This window comes from Saccostrea cucullata, unplaced genomic scaffold (assembly GCF_032062105.1).
Source record: "Saccostrea cucullata isolate Sc308-1 unplaced genomic scaffold, CSIRO_AGI_Scuc_v1 ctg7371, whole genome shotgun sequence".
NCBI lineage: Eukaryota > Metazoa > Mollusca > Bivalvia > Ostreida > Ostreidae > Saccostrea > Saccostrea cuccullata.
This window is the reverse complement of record NW_026926732.1, coordinates 6,653-28,033: the sequence shown is the minus strand read 5'-3', so window position 1 is coordinate 28,033 and position 21,381 is coordinate 6,653. Positions and strand designations below refer to the sequence as shown.

Here is a 21,381-nt window from a genome sequence, read left to right as displayed (position 1 = left end):
ATCCAGCCACCCCCCAAACTTCAGGACCCACCACAGTGACTGTCATGTTACCTGTTGCATCTTTAAGTACCTATTGTTTGTTTTAAATTCTTTATTACCTGTTGTATGTTTTGATCTTTTTGCTGCCAACTATTCAGAGTTTCATCCCCTACAACCACTCGAATCTGAAAAAAAAATCAGTTTTTCTTATTACATAATATATTTACCTACTCAATTTGCTATACAAGATACTTCTCATCAAATTTATTGCAGCTTATCAGTAGCAAAAGAGAGGCAACTCTTTCAATAAGTTAGTCAATAATTAAGAATCTCTCCAGTAAACAAAACAATCTTAAATTTGGTCATTGAATTAATCAAACGTTTACTGCAGATTAATTAAAATAATTCTCATAAACAATTTCCTTTACTTAAATGAATGTGTTTTCCTTTAATCAAAATAATCCATCATTTTATACCAATCGTTTTGAAGGGAAAATGTCAAACACAATCCTCATGTACTCAATCATGGTTTCCACGTTACACGTCCACATGGACTTCATGATCGGGGCGGCAGGTATGATTCCCGGCGTCTTAGTCTTAGACATCACATCGTACTCTATACTCTGTTTACAGGATCGCCCAAACAGGGGGCCTCTGTCTAGTACAAACACAGTCTTGTGCTCCACTGGGTATAACATATTGTCAAGTCCCTGAAAGTTGAACAGATCAAATTTATTACAAAGAAACTCAGAAAATGAATCCAACATCTCTGAGTGAGAGTTTAGTCAATTTCCATAATTGTCAAGAATGGAAAAGAAAAAAAAGGAAAATTTCAAAAAAGGATAAATAGAGGATATATTCAATAATTTTGTAGCTAGATTTGGAGTTTATCACACTCATGAGACATTCATGGTATTTTTTATTCGAGCATATACATGTATATATACTTAACATTCTTGAAAATAAATTGTGTCAATCATGGAATAATTCCATATAAAACTATTGGGAACAAAATTGAATTTTCTATTATTTCACTTCTTCTTTTTTTTTTTTTACCTATTTTCTATTTGTATTAGCTGTCTTTTCAAAATGCAGTGGCTTTGTAAAAACTAAGCAGTTGTGATATTTAAAGCAAAGCAGTTGTCATCTATGCTAACCAAATGTTTCCACAGCTTTTCTAATGTATATGCTGGCTAGGTGATTGACATCAGTAAGCTCCAATCATGTCTCAAGAAAAAAAATTCACAATTTTGATATCAATGGCATGAATGACAGGCTAAGGGTTAAACCAATTGTGAGAAGTGTAATGGATCAGAACCGGATAGCCATCAATGGTGTGAAATGTTGAGATTTAAAATCATAAAATGGATTCTACAACAATTCGGAGAAAGTTTGACAGATGACTCATCAAGAGGTGCTTCATTTATTATCATTATCTAATGCAAGTATTTCTTGAATATAGGCCTATTCTTTGTGAAAAGGAAGAGTTTTGCTGCAAATTTATCATCTTCAAAAAATATTTACTGATAATATTGCAGCTTTTTAGTGTTTACAATAATTATAATATCATTAATTATAAATGGTTAAAAAAAATTAGATTTAATTCAAAAACACCCATTTTGAAAGAAGCATCAGAAAAAATAAAATTAAAATAAGATTATGTTTTCTCAAAAACAGAAATATTCAAACTTAAGGGATCACTGTCTAGTTAGTACAGTATGCCAGGGCATCAATGAAGAAAGTGGGAAACATGGGATAATTTGCATAAATGGCGAAGCCATGTAATGTTATGCATAAATTTTCTAACGTTTCCCAATGTTGTTGATGTCCCTGGCATACTCATAGACAGTGATTCCCTATATTTCCATTTCATTGTGAAATAAAATTGTAGATTTCGATTTTAATAAAAATGAAGATATAGATTTCAATTACACTAGGACTTCAATGCCAATTTCAATAGTCCTCGCCCACTAACGTCAAACACAAAGGCAGTCGCACAAGATTTACATGCATATTTGGCCTCCTTAGCGTCAGACACAGAGACATATGTGCACAAAATCTGCATGCATATTAGGCCTCCTTAGCTCCTGACATAATGATCTGCCTAATTTAAATTCCGGTAGAATAATCAAGAAATCAACTCTGCTAACTTGCAAAGAATTATCACAGAGAAAAAAAAAAATAGAAATGGAAATATCTTGTTACATGTCATAAAACACTAATGATATAAATATTGTGAATACTGTGCATATTTCAGGCCTTCATTTCACTGAATCATTCTGTGTAGGAAATTTTTAAAAAATTATAATCTTCGAGTAAATTCGAAATGGTAATGAAACTGGACTAGGCCTACAACTTGAGTCATTAGAAAATTAAGGATAAAGCTGAATACAGAAACTCACTTATTTCTCTAGAGAGCAAACATAACTTCTTTGTTAATGCAAAATGTTCTTTTTGCGCATTTCTTCTATTAACCTGTAAATGTAAGCAAGTCTAAAATCACTTTTCCTCAAGACACAAACAAGTGCGCGCCGCCATTTTTTCACTGCCCGGATGTAATAACAAATATTTTACAAAATATTTATGTCAAATACCAAAGAAAATAATTTCAATGAAAATTTTCTTTAACATTAAATCTAATTGAGTCATTTAATTTGTTAATCACTTTTTTCCAAACGATTTTTCTATGTGTTGCTATGGCAATTGAGTAATCAAAGATGTCGTCCACCAAGAGTTCGGTTGGTCGTGATGTTGAAGCGAAAGAATATCTCGAGGAGCACCGTGTTTTGGAGCTTTTTAATAACATGACTTCTCAGCTGATATACAACAGACCTGGTACAGTTCTTTTTTCTGCTTCTCTCTTTTTTTAACATCATATTTGAATGAAATGTTTTCAAAAACAGTGGGGGGGGGGGGGTCTTGAACTTTTTTCTATGAAATACAACGATAAAATAATGATGCTATAGCCTATGAACAAAGCCTAGCTACAAACCTGTTCCTAGACACAGATAATTCTAACTGGTATTATATTTTATTATCCTTCAGAATTATACAGTCAATCTGATTGGTTTAGAGCAGGTCACGTGCAGGGAGACAACTCGTGATGTCTCCCTCACGCGCAGGGTGACAACTGTTATCTCCCTTCAGATGACAATGAAATAGCGTAAGCGAGCATGCAGGGTTACAACTGTGTTGTCGCCCTTTGAATGAAACTACAGTGATTTAAGCGAGATAACTCTTATTTACAAGTACAATTAGCCTAATAAATTTTATATGCGGGATCGGTAAACAATAAATTCTAACGATGACGTCAAAATTGTCTGTTGACATATTTTGAAAGTATAGAATCAGAGCAGAGTAGAAGAAAACAAGAGGTTTGATTACTATTTTCTACTCTACATAATTGATAATTTTATATTCTTCAGGAAGCGCCCTCGGGTGACAACCCTACTCAGACCTGATAATTGGTGATGTCTCCCTTCTGAACAGTCCATAATTGTATAATATAGTTCAATTTGCATATCTCTATCTAATCCGAGGTTCCTCTGACTCTAACCCCCGCTTTTATATTATGACTTGTGCGGGGGAGAGTCAGAGCACAAGTCATAATATAAAAGCGAGGGTTAGAGTCAGAGGAATCTTGGATTAATCTCTATCAGTCTATATGCAATGTGTTAGATCTAAACCTCACTGAGAATAATAGCACAAGGCCTCTGGGTTTCTATTGTGGCGGTCAGATGGGTTCGATCGAAGGTGGCCAGATAGCTCAGTTGGTAGAGCACCTGACCAGAGTTTCAGGGGGCCCTGGTTTGAATCCTGGTCTGGTCCGCTGCATTTTCTCCTCTCCTATTACATTTGGTGCCGTGCCATTCCCTGGAACTGAAAGGTGAGAGGCCTGCCTGGGTTGGGGTCTTTGGAGGGCCAAAGACCTTTAAGGAAGGAGGAATGTGGCGTTCAGCTGGGTTCATTGCCAGTGGCCAGATAGCTCTTGACTGGAGTTTCAGGGGGGTCTAGGTTCAAATCCCGGTCTGATCCGCTGCATTTTCTCCTCTCCCGTTACACTATCAATAAACCATTTATTGATCAGATTGATATATATATATATATAATATATACCCATTCTTTATAGAAGGGATCACTCTGATCAATCATATAACAGCTTATTGATAGAAATTCAGAGACCTGTGATAAAAGAAAATCACAACATCATGAATTTTTTATGAAATGTAGCCTCAAGAATCTTAAAAAAATATTTCAGAAAACCCAAAGAAGTATATGATAGAATTGCTTGAGAAGCTTCAGAGGTCCAGAGCCACAAAGCATGACTATCCTTGCCTGTTTGACGACACTAACATCCAGTCAGTGTATAACATGCTGGATCCTACAAACAGGGGATTTATCACAATGCAACAGTATAGAGAAGGTACATATTGTATATTATAACTTCATGTTTTTGCACATTATTAACTTATTATCACAATTAACTTAAATGTCTGAAGCATAAACAATATTTGATGTATGATAGTATGGTACAGACTATAAACATGTCTTCTTATTCTGTCAGTTACTCTGTTTAAAAAGTATTTTTCCTACAAAATGTCCTTGTGTATGTCTATGATATCTGTAATCTAACTGTGTTACTGTTATCGTGTACATTTTTTTTCTTTACAGCCATGTCAACACTAGGTATATCACCTGTCGAGGAGAATATTGAAGGAGCAAATGAAGACAAAATCAATTTTGATGTATTCTTATCACAAGCGTAAGTTTTTCCTTATCTTTTACTGATTTTTACTGATAAAACTCTGCAGTTAAAAGGAATTCAAATTGCTTCGAAATTTTGCTTCTTTATAATTATGATACTGCATATCTGAATAAGAATTACAGAGAAAAGGTTTTCTACAGTGGACCTTTAGATACAATTGTATCCGGATGCCAGATATCCGATGCTTCAGTATCTGGACAATTTTTCATAGGAGTGGAATTTTTCAATGTTATTTTGCCTAGACAAATTGACTAGGAACCAAAGAGTCTGGATAAATGGGGCCTCACTGTACATTAATATAAATAGTTCCTTAAAACTGCAATTTTCTTATGAGCAAGTTCTCTGTAATGGCAAAGTTTTTCTGATATCTCAAATGCATGTCTCATACTGATATTTACTGATTTTATTGATATCTGAAATAAATGTGTAACCTGGATTATTATTATTGGTTTATTGGTTTATTTCCTTTTTTTTTTCAAATTTATAACTGATAAGTGATAAGTTTTAAAACTATTGTGAATTCCTACCAAAATCTTTACAAATTACTTATTTTATAATTCTGGCAAATAATATTCATTGCAGTTTTGATAAAGAGCACTTAATAATTACAACATTTTTTTTTACAATAAATCAATTTTAATAAAAATTGAAATTTTGTAACAGATATTAAATGGAGAAAATATTGATTAAATTTTACAGCTTAGCAAGGTTTTGGAATATTAAAATTTCAAATAAGGAGTTAAATTTTAAAATAAGAATGTAAAGGGCCATCAACTTATTTGTTTGTAAGTGGATATTGAGTAAATATGTTTTACTTGAATGTCTTATATAGTTATGCTATTTTTTCCTCTTTTGCAGGAGAACTGGCCTAAGTAAAGCATCAGCAACATTTAAAGAAGCATAGTATCTAAAAGACTTTAAAATCAACTCTCACATTGTACATATATTGTAAATATTAAATATTCATTTATTTCACAGTTGAAAATCTCATGTTTTTGTTAAACTTATATCACAAACATTTGTGTTTGTTTTTGTTTTATTTATCTCATAAACAATGATGGTGTTTTAACTGTTTTTATGAGATTCAATGCTCTTTGAAGAAGGAAATTTAATTCTTAAACCAGGAACGGACCACCCCCTCTTTTATTGTATTCAAAGATAATACATACATACATGTAGTACAGAGTGTACATGTACATAAGCACATGTATATTAAAACTAATACATTAAACAGTTGTGATACTTATACATGTATGCACATGTGTGTAGAGGCATATCATCATTCATATGTAAATATATTGGATGGGGGAGGGGTCGAGGGAGGGCACTGTAAGATGGGTGGCTGGGGCTATAAGGAGTTATGGTGAAGAAAAAAAAATAATTCCAAAAACTTAAGCCTCTTTAAATACCCCTCGGATATGAAAGTTTTACAAACACTTAGAATTTACGACCTTGATCTTCCCTGGGCCATAGGAAGTTATGGAGTAGTTTCACTGCAAAGGTTTGCCTGAAAGCTTCTCGAGGTATCGCAGAAACGAAAGTGTTAAAGCAGACAACTTTTGAATTTATGCTTTGACCTTTTGACCTCAAAATCACCAGGGCCTTTCTTACGCCGTATAGATTTATGTTTCTCCCAAGAATAAAATGTGTAAATAAAAAAAAAAGATTGCTAGTATTATACAAACATTACCAATAATCATGAACATTTTACCAGTAATTAAGTAACAATTTTTTCAACAGTCTACTGGAATTCCCATGGGTAACAATTGCGCCTTGTTATCAACAGACCTAGTTTTGTGTTCATATGAAGCAGATTTGTCCAAAATCTTATGCGGCCGTCAACTCGACATTTAGATATATATATATCGAAGAAGAATTGTCAATTTTAAAACGATCATCATGATCAATTCCGTTTTTACGGCTATACGATATATCCCGGTGAGCTTGAGATAAAAGATACCACAGAGTTTGACACATCTGTTTAGACATATCACTTGAAAGAAAGCGTTAATGGTAATCTAACTACCAGGCTTAATGATAAAGGAGATGTCTTACTTTTCAATCAGATTGCAGTATATACCTTCATCACCTGCATACGGGGTTTATATCTCTCAGTTGATTCGATCGATACGCAAGAGCATGGTCCACGTATGAACAAAAGGAGGCAAGTTACCGAAACAAGAATATACCAAGAGTCTCGATTATAGTCATGATTTCGTAAGTTCTACATAAAGCTTTCCTTTACTAGCTGTCAGCCTTACGTTGTACAAATTTTGCAAATGGCAAAAGACGCATTATAAATTTATGAAATTTGTGTGAAATTTGCACGATAAGGCCGGTACTTAAGATATTAAAATTAATGAAAAAAAACATGTTTTACTTGTCCCGTGAAAACTATTTACCTGTATGAACAATGTTAAGCCCACTTGTGAAAAAAAAAACATTTAAAAAGTCATGTGAGTTCTAAATTAAACATTCCTCAATTTTGTATGATCAGCTGCCTTGGACGAGTGAGCATCCTCTGCCGACTGGTCACACCCGTCGTGTGCTCCTTGTCATGATCGGAAAATAACGGATAAATCCGTTGTCAATTCAGTGTGTAAGTAATGGCTTTACAATTAGAATGAAAACCGTCAGTGGGCATATGATATATAATGATATTTGTGAATTTGCTGACAAGGTCATTGTATCGACCATAGAACTTGTTTTTGAGAAAGCATGGTTTCATGCTGCAAACTATTTTTCATTCAAATCTATTGCTTTTGTTGTAAAAGATGTTGAGATTTTGCTATTTTAGAACAAAGAGAGTCTAGATCTCAAAACAAGATCACAATACATTTGTATTGTTTATGAGATTTTTAAGGTCTCTTTAAGATTTTGAACAAGCGTAACCATAGATGCAGCAGATATGCGTCGTAGCCTCTGAACGCCTGGAATTAATAATAACCCCTCCCCCGATGTATGTGCCTTTATCCTCTTATCTTTCTAGATCTAGAGTTATTGATCAATTCAACAATACAAAAATTTATGTCACCAAAACTACTGAAGAAGGAGCGTTGTCTAGATTGTTACAAATGACATGCTATAGTACTTGACCTATATTCCTGACCTTATTACCTTGATTTTCAAGTTTTGTCTAGTTTTGAATCAGATATACATTTATGATTATGGAGATAACGAACAGTATTCAAGCCCAAAAATCTATTAAATAATACAAATTTTGGAATTGAGCAAATTTTGATCTCTGACAAATTTGGATCAGGTGCCATGGAGGAGTGAGCATCCTCTGCCAACCGGTCACTCCCACCGTTTACACCTTGTCATGATCGAGAACAGTTAAATCTAAGCTTTCGTAAATATATACTAATAAAATAAACAGAAAGGAATCATTTGATACTTCCAATATTCATGTTACAAGTTGCTTATCATAGAATGTCCTAATATGATTCGCTGCAAGGAAAACAATCAAGATTCGTAAATTTTCCGAAAGACGTCGTTACGCTCAGCCCACAAACATTTAATGAAACTTCCTACGGTAACGTGTTGACTCAAGACCTCGGGTATTTGGAGAATGGTAAATTTTTTTAATGTACACTGCCTGTAAAAATTTAATTGTTCTTAATTTTAATTGATACTAATATTAATTATCTTCTGGACATTATCCTGTGGACTTCTATCGTAGAATTCCTAGAAAAAAGGACTATATTTTCAGAAGTAAAAATTATAGTAAATATATTTCTTATGAATGTGAAAGTATCATTGTATATAGAAAGTATTATTGTTAACAATAAAAGCTAATTTTACATGGGAAATATATAATCAACTAAAAATGACCATTATCAAGCAAATAAGTGTCTTTTAAGACCAAAGCATTTCGATGTTTTCTCTCAAATTAAGTGGTTGTTGAATATAAATTTGAACTCCAAAACTAATTATAATCCAAACTTGCAAACTGAATTGGAAGTTTTTACATATACGAACTGTATACAAACTGTAGCCTACATTTTGAATCCAGGAAAAAATAGATAAGGAACAAGGAAGCAAAATATAAAAACGAAAAGCTAAAAACTGAAAAAGAGCATGAGTCGTGAATTAGGAAACATTGTCATTTATTCCTGATGTTAACTAAATGACGAATGACATATCACATAAAGTCTGGTCGAATTCATATGTTTGAATAGGTAAGTTTAATTGATAAATTTCTAACTTTTGTATTCAAATTACATGTACACGTGTATATAAAATTTGACTTCATATTGACAGATACGTTAAACTTTACGTTTTTATCATTCTTTTCCTAGTGAGTTTTTAAATGGCTACTCCCATCTCCTGGGCTCAAGATGTCATCACATGTGACCTATGTGATAACCCAACCGAGCAGTTCTGTAACAACTGTCAAGTTAGTCTGTGTGTGGATTGTGTTAGTAAACATGTGGATAGCCGTAAGTCCCTCCCTCATGAAATTGTTCCTTTTAAGAACAGAAAGAAACCAATGGTATGTGAGGCCTACTGTCAACAGTGTGATGGACCTGTGTGCTTCAAGTGTATCCTTGACAACCATAAAGGTGATGATGGCGTAGAATTATCAAAGGTAGTGGCAAACAAAAAGGAAGAAATTGAAAAAGATACAAATGAAATTGAAACTGTTATCATTCCAAAGTGTGAGAAAAGGGAGAAGGAAACCAAAGTTAGAGCCTCCAAATGCACCGCTAAGTATGAGGAGTTAGAGGAAGAAACTGAAGAGCACAGGATATTATGGCATAAGGAAGTTGACACCATTTTCAACAAATTTTGCTGTCTGATTAAATCATTGAGGGATGATCATCTACATACTCTAGAAACACATCAAAATGACCTCAAAACCTTGATTCCAGAAATGAAGAAAACAGTTGAGCGAAACAAAGAAATTTTAAATAATGACAGACTTTCTGAAGTCATAAACTACAAATCAAATATAATTGAATACAGGAACATACAAACTGATATCCATTTCGAAATTCCGTCTCTGAATGCAAAAATAGTTCAAGGGAGTGAACTTAAAATAGAAGTAGGAGGTTACATGTCAACATTGACACATAATCTAGATTTATTTACGAGCGAGTTAAACAAAGTTATAGCCACAATTCCAACTAAAGTTAAACCTCTACTCAAGGTGGTCTGTGTAGGATCCGATAAAGCTTGGATCAGTGGAAAGGACACAACCATATACTGTGTTGACATACACGGAGAAGTACAGGACTCTATCAAAACGGCCTCTTTAGAAAGGCCTACAGACATTACACTGACAAAACAGGGTGATCTGATATACACTGATTATAAAAATAAAACTCTGAACATTGTCAGACAAGGGAGGATAGAGGTATTGGTCACTACACAAGAAGGCTGGAAACCAAGGGGCCTTTGTGCCACCGGATCAGGTGACGTATTGGTCAACCTGTATAATGGGAGTCGAAATAAAATCGTTCTCTTTCAAGGACAAACAGTGAAACAGGAAATATATAAAGATGGCAACGGAAAAGAAATCTTTAAAAGGGGTAAATTTAAACTGCTTTTATCAGAAAACAACAATGAAGACATTTGTATTTCTGATCCTAATGCCAACATGGTGATTGTGTTGGATAACGTAGGATGTGTTCGATTTCGATACGATGGGACACCTGCCAGAAAGGAGGAGGTATTTTGCCCTAGCCAAGTAGTAACAGACTCCATGAATCAGATTATTGTGGCAGATTACAACAACGACTGTCTACACATTCTTGATGAGAATGGACAATTCCTTAGGTGTGTAAATAGCTGTGAACTAAATAGTCCTTATGGATTGAGTGTCGATACTGAGGGAAGGATCTGGGTAGGATTGTGTTATTCAGGAGAAATAAAAGTTATACAATACATGAAATAAACAATATAAACGTCTTATGAAGATTGCCGATTATGCAAGATTTATTTACGCTTGCAAATATATTTTGAAACATTACTGAAACTTTTATATTAAATTGATTATATTTATAAATACGTAAGTGTTGTACAAATAATAAATCATGATTTTATGAAAGCTGAAATAAATATATGCGCTAGGTATTGCTAACGCACCACTTATTCTTCTTATCTGTGAATTGAACATTTGCCTCATGTATCGGTGTTAGTATATATAATGCGCCATCTTTTCGAATACATTAGTATTTACAAATGCCTTGGTGTCGTGACAAAACCCAAAATAACTTTCTTGTCCGAAAACCAATTTCCCAACATGCATTGTACACCATTTTGCCAAGATATGCAGTTGCTAATTACATTTGATGGTTCCGAAGTTTACACTAGATGCATACAGTCTCCCATTTAAAATTAAATAAGTACCAGTCCATATAAAAATCATGCAAAAGGTGATTCACTCAGGTTCTCAGAATTCAATGATTTTCCATACATAGATTTCTCTTGACCTATGATCCATGTATGTAAAATAAAAAATCTTTTGGATCATGGTTACTATGGAAACCTGATCAAAGTAATTTCCTTAGCAACCAGCCAATTTTTCTTTTTGAACGCACTGAAAATCACTGATCTTTAAAGCCTGAAATTATATATAAAAACTTTAACAATAATTCTCATTTACTTGTATGATAAAGACACACACTTTAATTGTTTATTACACACAAGACATTAATATTTTATCTGAAGCTAGTACTATGGTAGACATTAGAATATATGTATGTTTTTGCTTTTTTGCTGATTCAGCATTTTCCTTGATTTTGACCATATTCAAGGTCAATTTAAAAAAAATACCAAGCTAATACAGATTTTTCATGACTTTCACATAAAAGTAGAGAACTTTCTCTTTTACAGATTAACTTTGAAAGCGTGGGTTTTTTGAAAAATCCTATTCGTTGCCTAGCAACAAAATTGAATGTTTTGATAACTAAAAAGTGAAAAATGGTAAAGGGTTGGGTAAAAAATCTTATGAATTTTTATCTTTTTGTGGCAGATACAATTTTTCAAGTAATAGAAAATAACTCCCATATAATTTTAAAAAGAAAGAATAATTTATAATCATTAATCTCCATGGCAACAGGAATTTTTCCCTAGCAACAATGCAAAAACAGTTATTTTTTGGCCTTTTTGGTATAGATTTTGATAGATACGAATAGATATTTTTTCTTAAAAATGCGAGTGGGCATAAATGTCAATTTAATATGGGTCTGATAAAGTTATTTTGGTACTTGATTAACTCATGGGTACAATTCTGAACACTTAACGACCACTTTTGTATCTACAATTTACTTTTACATTCAGGCATTTTTTTCGCTAAATTTTTAGGGCTGAAATGAGATCTTCCACAAAAGACTTTATAAATGAAAAAATAAGTAGCTTCAGATACAATATCATTATGTAACAAAACATTTGTATGGATGACAAGATTCCATAATCAAATTATACTTGGGTTGCCATGGCAACTAAATGCACAATGACCAGAAAGCAAACTATCTGTGACCAAAATATTTGAAATTTTAGCTTCCATTAATAAATACTAGTAATACCTTTGCTAGCATTGCAATAAGCAAGCACACAGAAAGCTTTAAAATTCATAATTTAAGAAACTATATATTTTTATGGTTACCATGAGTACGCTTTGAAGCTAGTGTTGCTTAGCAACTGCGTAATATAACCAGATTTTGAAATGTACTAATGTTTCGGGTAAAAAAAATATTATCATTGAAATTAATTCATCATTTAAAAATTCTTATTTAAAAAATTCTACAGCTTTACATTCTAGAAACATTTCATTGGTGGATAAATGCTTTTCTGTTAACATTTTGTTTGGTATCTGCCTGTCTGTTTGTCTGTAGACTTTTCACATTTGTATCTTCTTAAGAACCATTTCACCATAACTTTCCAGAAGCGGAGTTCAAAGTTTAACGTATGAATGTATAGAAAATGTCTTTTTATTGTTTTTAAGTCTTCTTCTTCTCGAGAACAGCAAAACCATGATTAGGCTTAGAAGTATCCTCGGGTTATGGAGATTCAATGTTATTCAAATCATGACCCCTGTGGGTAGGGCAGAGCCACAACAGGTGGTTAAAGTATACAATTGGAATATATAGGAAATACATGTATCTTAAAAAATATTTCTCAAGAACCGCTAAGCCATAATTAGACATATAGAGAAGTATCATCAGCAGGGGCGGATACAGGATTTGTGGTTAGGGGGGCGTGGATAACTTTGTTGAGGCAAGAGGTCTGGGGGCCGCCTTAAGGCCATCAGTGGGTCCAGGGCGAAGCCCTGGTGGGGGTCCAGGGGACGAAGCCCCCGGAAGTTCTTGGGTTTTTGTGTATTTAAAAGTAAAACCAGGCAAAATAATAGTGCATATTTTTCAATTATTTTTATTAAAAGTGGCATATAGGTCCGGATGTTTGAATAATAATTGTATTGAATGTTTCTCAATTCTCATTGTATTGTAACACATGCCACTATAATAAACGATTTACTTACTTATTACTTACTAATAGTGGTATAAGTTAGTGATGTACCAAAGTACGACGTCTTCAATACTAGTCATATCATACTTTGAATGGTGGGGGACCAGGGGGCGCAGCCCCCGGAAGCTCCTGGTTTTTTGTGTATTTTAAGAGTAAAACCAGGTAGAATAACAGTGGTTTGGTTAGTTTTGTACCAAAATGTGGTATTATGAATATAAGTCACATCACACTTTGAAAATTTTAAGGGGGGGGGGGGGGGGGCGTCCCCCACGCCCCCCTTAAATCCGCCAGTGATCAGGTAGTGTAAAATCAAGTTTTTTCAAAACATGACCCCTGGGGTTGGGCACAGACACAACAGGGGCCCAAATATCTTACTTCTTCTTTAGAACAGCAAAACCATTATAAGTCATATTAATATAGAAGTATCCTTACGAAGTGTAGATTTAATGACACCCGAGGGTAGTTCAAGGCCACAACAAGGGGTGAAAGTTTACAAAAAAATATTGGGAAAAAGTATTTTGAAAATTCTTCCCCTTAAGAACAACAAAAATGTGATTAGTAATATTGAAATGGAAGCATCTTCAGGTAGTGTAAATTCAAGTTTGTCTCCCGTAGACATTTCAAACTGATCTGATTTCTGTTCTTTCAAGGCAAAAGTGCTTGAGTAATGTGGGCCTGTTGGCTTCTTTTTCTACAAAATAACGCACTTCTCTCTCCTAAAAATGAAGAAATTACATGTAATATGAAATCAAAATGCATATTGAAAATTGACAGTTCATGAATAAATATCTTGACTATCGCTTTCAATAATAATCACACAAATGATTAGACGAATTGATTTTATATAATTATCAAATTAAGAAACAATCAAACATATATTTCTGTTTCCTTTACAAAGGCACAGAGAGTAATGTAGTGCATATTGAACTAATGTAGTTTTCTGGGGTAAAATATAGGAAAAAAAATACAATTGTAAATATAAAACCTAACACCACCTGTTCAAAGGTTAACGTTTTTGAAGGTAACTCCAGGGTCAAGGTTAAAGGGTCAAGGTTGTTGGTTTTTAAAGAAAGGCCTTGTTCCAAAGATTACATATATGGGAAGTATGAAAGTGCTGGCCTTTACCGTTCAAATGTTATGGCCAAGGTTAAAGTTTGTAAAAGTAGGTCAAACTCCAAGGTCAAGGTCAAAAATATTTATATTTGATGAAAGGCTTTGTCACAAGGATTACATATGTGAAGAATGAAAACTCTAGCCCTTACCGTTCATAAGTTATGCCCAAGGTTAAAGTTAGTAAAAAGTAGGTCAAAATCCAAGTCCAAGGTCAAAGGGTTAAAGTTGTTGATATCTAATAAAAGGTCTTGTTACAAGAATTACATATGTAAATTATGAAAGGCCTAGCCCTTACTGTTCAAAAGTTATGTCCAAAGTTTTTTCGTAAGTATGGAAATGTCCAAGGTAAAAGTCAAAAGGTCAAAATTGTTGGTTTGAAATGGAAGATGTTGCCACAAAGAATTGATATTTGAAATATGAAATTTTAAGTACATGTATCTGCCGTTTAAAAATTAGAGCCAAAGTAAAAGTTTGGATTTTTGTGTAAAATAGGGTCAATCTCCAAGGTCAAGGATCTTGATATCAAATTATAGGTCTTGTCACAAGATATGAATATTGGAAATATGAAAGCCTTTGTTCTTACCTTTCAAAAATTAAGTTCAAAGTTGTATTTGAAAAGTAGGTCAAACTCCAATGTCAAGGTCAAAGGGTCAAACTTCTTGATATCCAATGAGGCGCCTTATCACAAGGATAACATACATTTATGTGAAGTATGAAAGCCCTTACTGTCCAAACATTATGGCCAAGGTTAAAGTTTTTTCTTAAGTACGGAAATCTCCAAGGTCAAAGTTGTTGGTACTCAATGAAAGGTCTTGCCACAAAAAATACATATGTAAAGTATAAAAGTCCTGGTATCTATTGTTCAAAAGATATGACCAAAGTAAAAGTTTGGAATTTTTGTGTAAAAGTGGTTCAAACACCAATGTCAAGGTCAAATTTGTTGGTAACTATGCGAAATATAAAAGTCATAGCTCCACTAAATCAAATGTTATGGGCAAATTGCGGACAAACAGACAGACAGACCTACGGGCACGAAAGAAACTATATACCCCCCGAAACTTCGTTTATTCGTTTACGGGGATGGGTGGGGGCATAAAAATGTATATAAAGTAACAGTTACTCAAATATCATTAGATATTCTTCTATATTAATTATCTTCAGTCTTTTCATTCAATTCTTACTTATTATAATGCCACGACTGAAGAGAACAGTCATTTCTAATATTATAATAAATATTGTACCTAGCTTTTACTACCTCACTTGATCATTCTGGCAAGTTCAGAATTACTAGTATAACCTAGACTAATTTATTAGCTTGCTGGAAAGAGCCAAGAAGATGTAAGGACAAAATGTTAGGGCACTGGAATATTATAAACGAGGTGCCCATTTGTTCTATTGGTCTCTTATTTTTCACCCCAGATTGAAATAACAGTAAAACACAGAAAGCTTATATAGCAGAGTTATTGAGCTGTGTCATTGTCAAGTCCACTCTAGAATTCATTATTCTGAATGGAGACCACCACCACCCCCTAAGTACCTTCTTATCAATAATTTATCAATTCAGCAAATTAAAGTTCCAGTGGTTCTGAAATCTACCTCTGTGTTTTATGATGGCTACAGCGCTAACTCACCTCTCTCTTTAAAAGAATTGTTTGTAAGTACTAGAAAATAGTGCTATGGTAATGTCTTTTTCCATTTCAGTCGCCCGCGTGGCGCAGTTGTTAGAGCATCTGCTCTAGAGATGAAAAGTAAGAAGCTGGTCCTTACGTCGCAGGTTCGAATTCCACTGTGGGACGTGGAGACTGGTCCTTCGGATGAGACCGTATAAACCGAGGTCCCATGTCACAATAGGTGCCGGCACGAAAAAGATCCATTACTGCTCTTAAAAGGGCCGTAAATGCCGAGTATAGGATACAATTTGCACCTCTCCACCGGCAAGTGGTGGCGTCTCCATAAAAATGAAAAATTCTCGAGAGGCTCTTTCTCTCTCTCCCCCCCCTCTCTCTCTCTATTGCTCTCTCTTTCTTAAAATAAAAAACACATCATTCTTTTTCTTTTGAAATACGTATATAATGCTGTATGTTGTGTGAATTAAAAAAAAATTCTCGAGAGGGACATTAAACAACATACAATGAATCAATCAATCTTCCATTTCAAAGTACAGCGATTGATTACCAGATACTTTCAAAACCAATAGACATTTTCACAAAAAAAATGTCATAGATAAGTTTCAACCTTTAGAGAAATCTTTACGAGGTTTCACAAAAATTCGTAGATGTCCTTGCCTGTAAAATTTAACAAAGCTTTATGAGAGCCTTTATCTTTAACATAGAATAGTAGCTACAGAACTGTAGCTCTCTGCTTGAGAAAATTCGGACAGATGAAGCAGAGATTCTCAGATCTTAGCGTTGTAAAAACCTTCGATTTACACCGACGATTTTTTTTCGCTACTTCAGGTAATTTATTTTGTGTAGTTTCAACTTTCTCTGTCTTTTAGAATTGTATCCTATAATTAATTATATGTTTTATTCTTTTTTTTTTTTTTTAATTTATTAAAGTTTATTTACCTTTTAACGGTCCGAAACAGTCATGTTAATAGTTTTAAACTCTGATGGGCCAGTTGGCTTAAAGAAATAAAGAAACTGAAACTGAGTTTTGTAGTTTCATAGTTTGTCGGTTTAAAAGAGTTCCGTTTTGACGTCCGTAACCAAAAACAGCTATTTGTTAGCGTTGAATGGTAAGTAAATTATCAAGAATTTAAGTTTAATGTATGATTATAATTATAAAATACCTTTTTAAAGCTGAGGGAATTATAAAATAGAAGAAACACCCGACGTGAGCGACAAAAAATCGTCGGCGTAAATCGAAGGTTTTTACAACGCTTGGACCAGAAGCTCTCTGCTTTATCTGTCCGAATTTTCTCAAGCAGAGAGCTACAATTCTGCAGCTAATAGAATAGTACCTAAGCTATATTAAATCAATATCACGTTATTATATCCATGGTAATCATAAAAAATATACTTTATGTAGAAAAACGAATGCTAAAGGTACTTGAATAACCAGTTAGTTTAGCCCATTAAGCAAAAACTGGGGGCCAAGTATAGCTGTAGTGTACTTTGTAAATAAAAAGTTTTTTTGGCCAGTGTGCAACTTATTACCATGGCAACCCAAGAATTAGTTACTCTATGGAATCTTTTCATCAACAGAGGTATTTTGATATATACTACTTGTATCTATTTGTTTCTTTTTTTCATTCAGAACGCCTTTTTTTGGAAAATATTATTTCAACTTCAAAAATAAATGACTGTATGTTAAAAGGTAAAGTGGTTACAAAATTGGTTGCTAGGTTTTCAGAAATGTTGCCATGGGTTAATAAAGTAAAATTTACTTATTTCAAACCCATATTAAATGGACAATTTGCCTAATTACAATTTTGAGAATAAATGTCGATTTATTTCAAATATAACATTTTAAAAGGGCGAAAAAATAACTGTTTTTGCATTGTTGCTAGGGAAAAATTCCTGTTGCCATGGAGATTAATGATTATAAATTATTTTTTCTTTTTAAAATTATATAAGAGTTATTTTCTATTACTTGAAAAATTGTGTCTGCCACAAAAAGATAAAAATTCATAAGATTTTGACCCAACCCTTTACCATTTTTCACGTTTTAGTTATCAAAACATCAAATTTTGTTGCTAGGCAACGAATAGGATTTTTCAAAAAACCCACGCTTTCAAAGTCAATCTGTAAAAGAGAAAGTTCTCTACTTTTATGTGAAAGTCATGCAAAATCTGTATTAGCTTGGTATTTTTTTTTAATTGACCTTGAATATTGTCAAAATCAAGGAAAATGCTGAATCAGCAAAAAAGCAAAAACATACATATATCCTGATGTCTACCATAGTACTAGCTTCAGATAAAATATCAATGTCTTGTGTGTAATAAACAAATAAAGTAAGTGTCTTTATCATACCAGTAAATGAGAATTATTGTTAAAGTTTTTATATATAATTTCAGGCTTTAAATATCAGTGATTTTCAGTGCGTTCAAATAGAAAAATTGGCTGGTTGCTAAGGAAATTACTTTGATCAGGTTTCCATAGTAACCATGATCCAAAACATTTTTTATTTTACATATATGGATCATAGGTCAAGAGAAAACTATGTGTGGAAAATCATTGAATTCTGAGAACCTGAGTGTATCACTCAAATATCACTTTTGCATGATTTTTACACGGACTGGTACATAATATGCAGCGATTGAATATTATATCGCCTGCTAGTCAACGAAAGCCCATGAAGACATTATAGTGTCCGTTTAAGCACACTCTTCTAAGGTCAAATACTGCATAAGCAGATTTTAAAAATATTTTCATAATTAGTACAATCATAAAAAAATTAGAAATTTATTCCTCCAAAAAAGTATGTACACGATTTTGATTTATTCTATGAAATGGTCACGCTTCATTAACATTGTAATTTTATATCAATTTAGACATTAAAACGTTTTTTTCTTGCTTAAGTAACATAATAACATATCAAATACATTATATACAAGTTTTGAAAAATAAAATATCGTATTCATCTGGTGGTGCGTTAGCAATTTTTTTCTATGTCTGTATATATATTTCATAATTTATATTTCTTTTTTAAATTTAATATGTAAATCCATTATTAAAAAATTCTATTAATTTAAAACTAAAATAAGAATGTGTATAAATACATGTATTAAATTCAATCTAACGCTGCACGTATGTTTCTTATGTTAAAAGTTTGTGTTAGAAACGTGTTCAGATATCGTTTATCTTCAGGATCCGTTTATTACAGTCACATATATCACTCCTAAGTGTATCTTATGATACCCAACCGACTTACTTGATGCTCAACAATTTACTATCATGTTTTACATCCACCATAGAGTAAACCAAGAATGTTTAATGAATTCAAGGTACATGTACATTTTCTTAATAGAAACTCAGAAAATTTTCTTTGTGCAATTTTAATTTTCATACAAGATAAACTTGATGTCAAAAGTATACGTTCATGCAGTGTCTGTAAAAGGTGTACAGTTTTTGCTTCATTTCACAGTAGTTGTAAGGGAAACTTGTTCAACTGTTAAAAGTCACATATTTAAAATTGTTTTCACAGGTTTACTTCACACATTTACAAAAAGCAGGAAGTTCATTTATTGTCATTTCATAAAGTTTACGAGTAGGTGTACAGATCAACAATCATAAATGTATGTACATGTATGAGTAAAATTACATTATAATTGCAGCAACAAAGTTCGAATAGTTCGAAAAAGCTACTTTTAGCATATAGATCACAGTCAAAGTCACAAGTTCATTGACCTTGGTGTTTTTGAAAGAACTTAATTAGTGGAGTTAGCATACCGAATATGGAGTCTCTATCTATTTTGATTCAAAAGTTATGACAAAAGTTAGAAAAAGCTATTTTTAGCATATAGGTCACAGTCCTTGGTGTTATTTGAAAACAAGAGGCCCATGGGCCACATCGCTCACCTGAGAAGCTTTGACCATTCTGTTCTTTACCAGATTCCCCCCTTGTTATACATAATGCATCCCCACCCTACCCCACTGATCATAATTTAGACATTTTGAAATCTACACTACCCCATGATCCTTCCATGGGCACATATGTTTCAGCTTTTTTGGCCCAGTGGTTCCTGAGAAGAAGATTTTTGCTATATATTTCTATGTAAAACTTTGATTCCCTATAATGGCCCCGTCCTTCCCCCGGGGGTCATGATTCTTACAATTTAGAATTTACACTACCCCAGAATGCTTCCACATAAGCTTCACTTTTTCTGGCCCAGTGGTTCTTGAGAAGGATATTTTCAAAGATTTTTCCTATATATTTCTATCTAAACTTTGATTCCCCATTGTGGCCCCGCCCTTCCCCCGGGGGTCATTATTTGAACAATTTAGAATCTACATTATACCAGGATGCTTTCACATAAGTTTCAGCTTTTCTGGCCCAGTGGTTCTTGTGAAGAAGATTTTCAAAGATTTTTCCTATATATTTCTATGTAAAATTTTGATTCCCCATTGTGGCCCCGCCCTTCCCCCGGGGGTCATGATTTGAACAATTTAAAATCTACACTATACCAGGATGCTTCCACATAAGTTTCAGCTTTTCTGGCCCAGTGGTTCTTGAGAAGAAGATTTTCAAAGATTTTCCCTATATATTTCTATATAAAAGTTTGATTCCCCATTGTGGCCCCGCCTTCCACCGGGGGTCATGATTTGAACAATTTTGAATCTAGCATTATCCCAGAATGCTTCCACATAAGTTTCAGCTTTACTGGCCCAGTGGTTTTGAGAAGAAGATTTTTTAATGACCCCACCCTATTTTTGTCTTTCCTTGATTATCTCCCCTTGCGATGGGATATGTCCCTTCATTTTAATAATTTAAATTCTCCTTCACCCAAGGATGCTTTGTACCAAGTTTGGTCAAAATTGGCCCAGTGGTTCTTGAGAAGAAGTCGAAAAATAAAAATACAGACGGACAGACAGACGGACGGACAGACGGACGGACGACGGACAAAATGTGATCAGAAAAGCTCACTTGAGCCTTCGGCTCAGATGAGCTAAAAAGTATGCATACCAAATATGAACTCTCTATCTCTCAAGGTTCAAAAGTAATGGCGAAGGATAAAATTGACATCAGACAGACAAACAAAAAGGACAAAAATAATTTACGCCCCGAATATATCGATTCGGGTACGTCATAATTATTATTGTCTTCAGTTTGGTTTTCACAATCAGTGATTCGTTATTTCAAAGTGGTCTTTTAAAATGTAAAAAATTATACTTCTATATTTTTTTCACTACTTGCAATGTAATTTGTATTTTGAATAGAATGTCTATATACGCTCATCCTAGAAGTAAAGTACGGCTGCGATAAATTCATTCTTGATTGAAACTAAATGGTTTGAAATACATTAACAATTTCATGGAATTCACACTGTGACTATAATCGAAAATTTTTCTCCATTTAATAAACTTTAATTTCACTGTATACGAGGGTTA

General features: G+C 33.5%; 3 protein-coding genes across 3 annotated transcripts; 2 read left to right on the top strand and 1 right to left on the bottom strand.

Annotated features, from left to right (window-relative positions):
* Window positions 1–98: 98 nt before the first annotated feature.
* LOC134272534 (integrator complex subunit 13-like) lies at window positions 99–2,517 on the bottom strand (the record flags this gene model as incomplete). The annotated part of the gene is made up of 3 exons (XM_062754753.1): window positions 2,382–2,517; window positions 456–689; window positions 99–164 (listed from the first exon to the last, which is right to left on the bottom strand). Coding segments are annotated over exons 2-3 (288 nt in total), but the record flags the coding sequence as incomplete, so codon positions are not given.
* Window positions 2,518–2,672: 155 nt separating this feature from the next.
* Window positions 2,673–5,762, top strand: LOC134272533 (EF-hand calcium-binding domain-containing protein 10-like). Its single transcript, XM_062754752.1, has 4 exons — window positions 2,673–2,814; window positions 4,238–4,402; window positions 4,651–4,741; window positions 5,603–5,762. The coding sequence occupies exons 1-4, from the start codon at window positions 2,697–2,699 to the stop codon at window positions 5,646–5,648; spliced, it is 420 nt and encodes a 139-aa protein (XP_062610736.1). The 5' UTR covers window positions 2,673–2,696; the 3' UTR covers window positions 5,649–5,762.
* A 3,294-nt stretch (window positions 5,763–9,056) lies between these two features.
* Window positions 9,057–10,643, top strand: LOC134272532 (E3 ubiquitin-protein ligase TRIM45-like). The gene has a single exon (XM_062754751.1). The coding sequence runs from the start codon at window positions 9,057–9,059 to the stop codon at window positions 10,641–10,643; it is 1,587 nt and encodes a 528-aa protein (XP_062610735.1).
* Window positions 10,644–21,381: the final 10,738 nt, after the last annotated feature.

Bases quoted from the DNA above. Each gene is read 5' to 3' on its own strand.
- LOC134272532 (XM_062754751.1), top strand. From the start codon at position 9,057: ATGGCTACTCCCATCTCCTGGGCTCAAGATGTCATCACATGTGACCTA.
- LOC134272533 (XM_062754752.1), top strand. From the start codon at position 2,697: ATGTCGTCCACCAAGAGTTCGGTTGGTCGTGATGTTGAAGCGAAAGAA. The intron at 2,815-4,237 runs GTACAGTTCTTT...AAAATATTTCAG, and splicing joins GCTGATATACAACAGACCTG to AAAACCCAAAGAAGTATATG. The intron at 4,742-5,602 runs GTAAGTTTTTCC...CCTCTTTTGCAG, and splicing joins GATGTATTCTTATCACAAGC to GAGAACTGGCCTAAGTAAAG.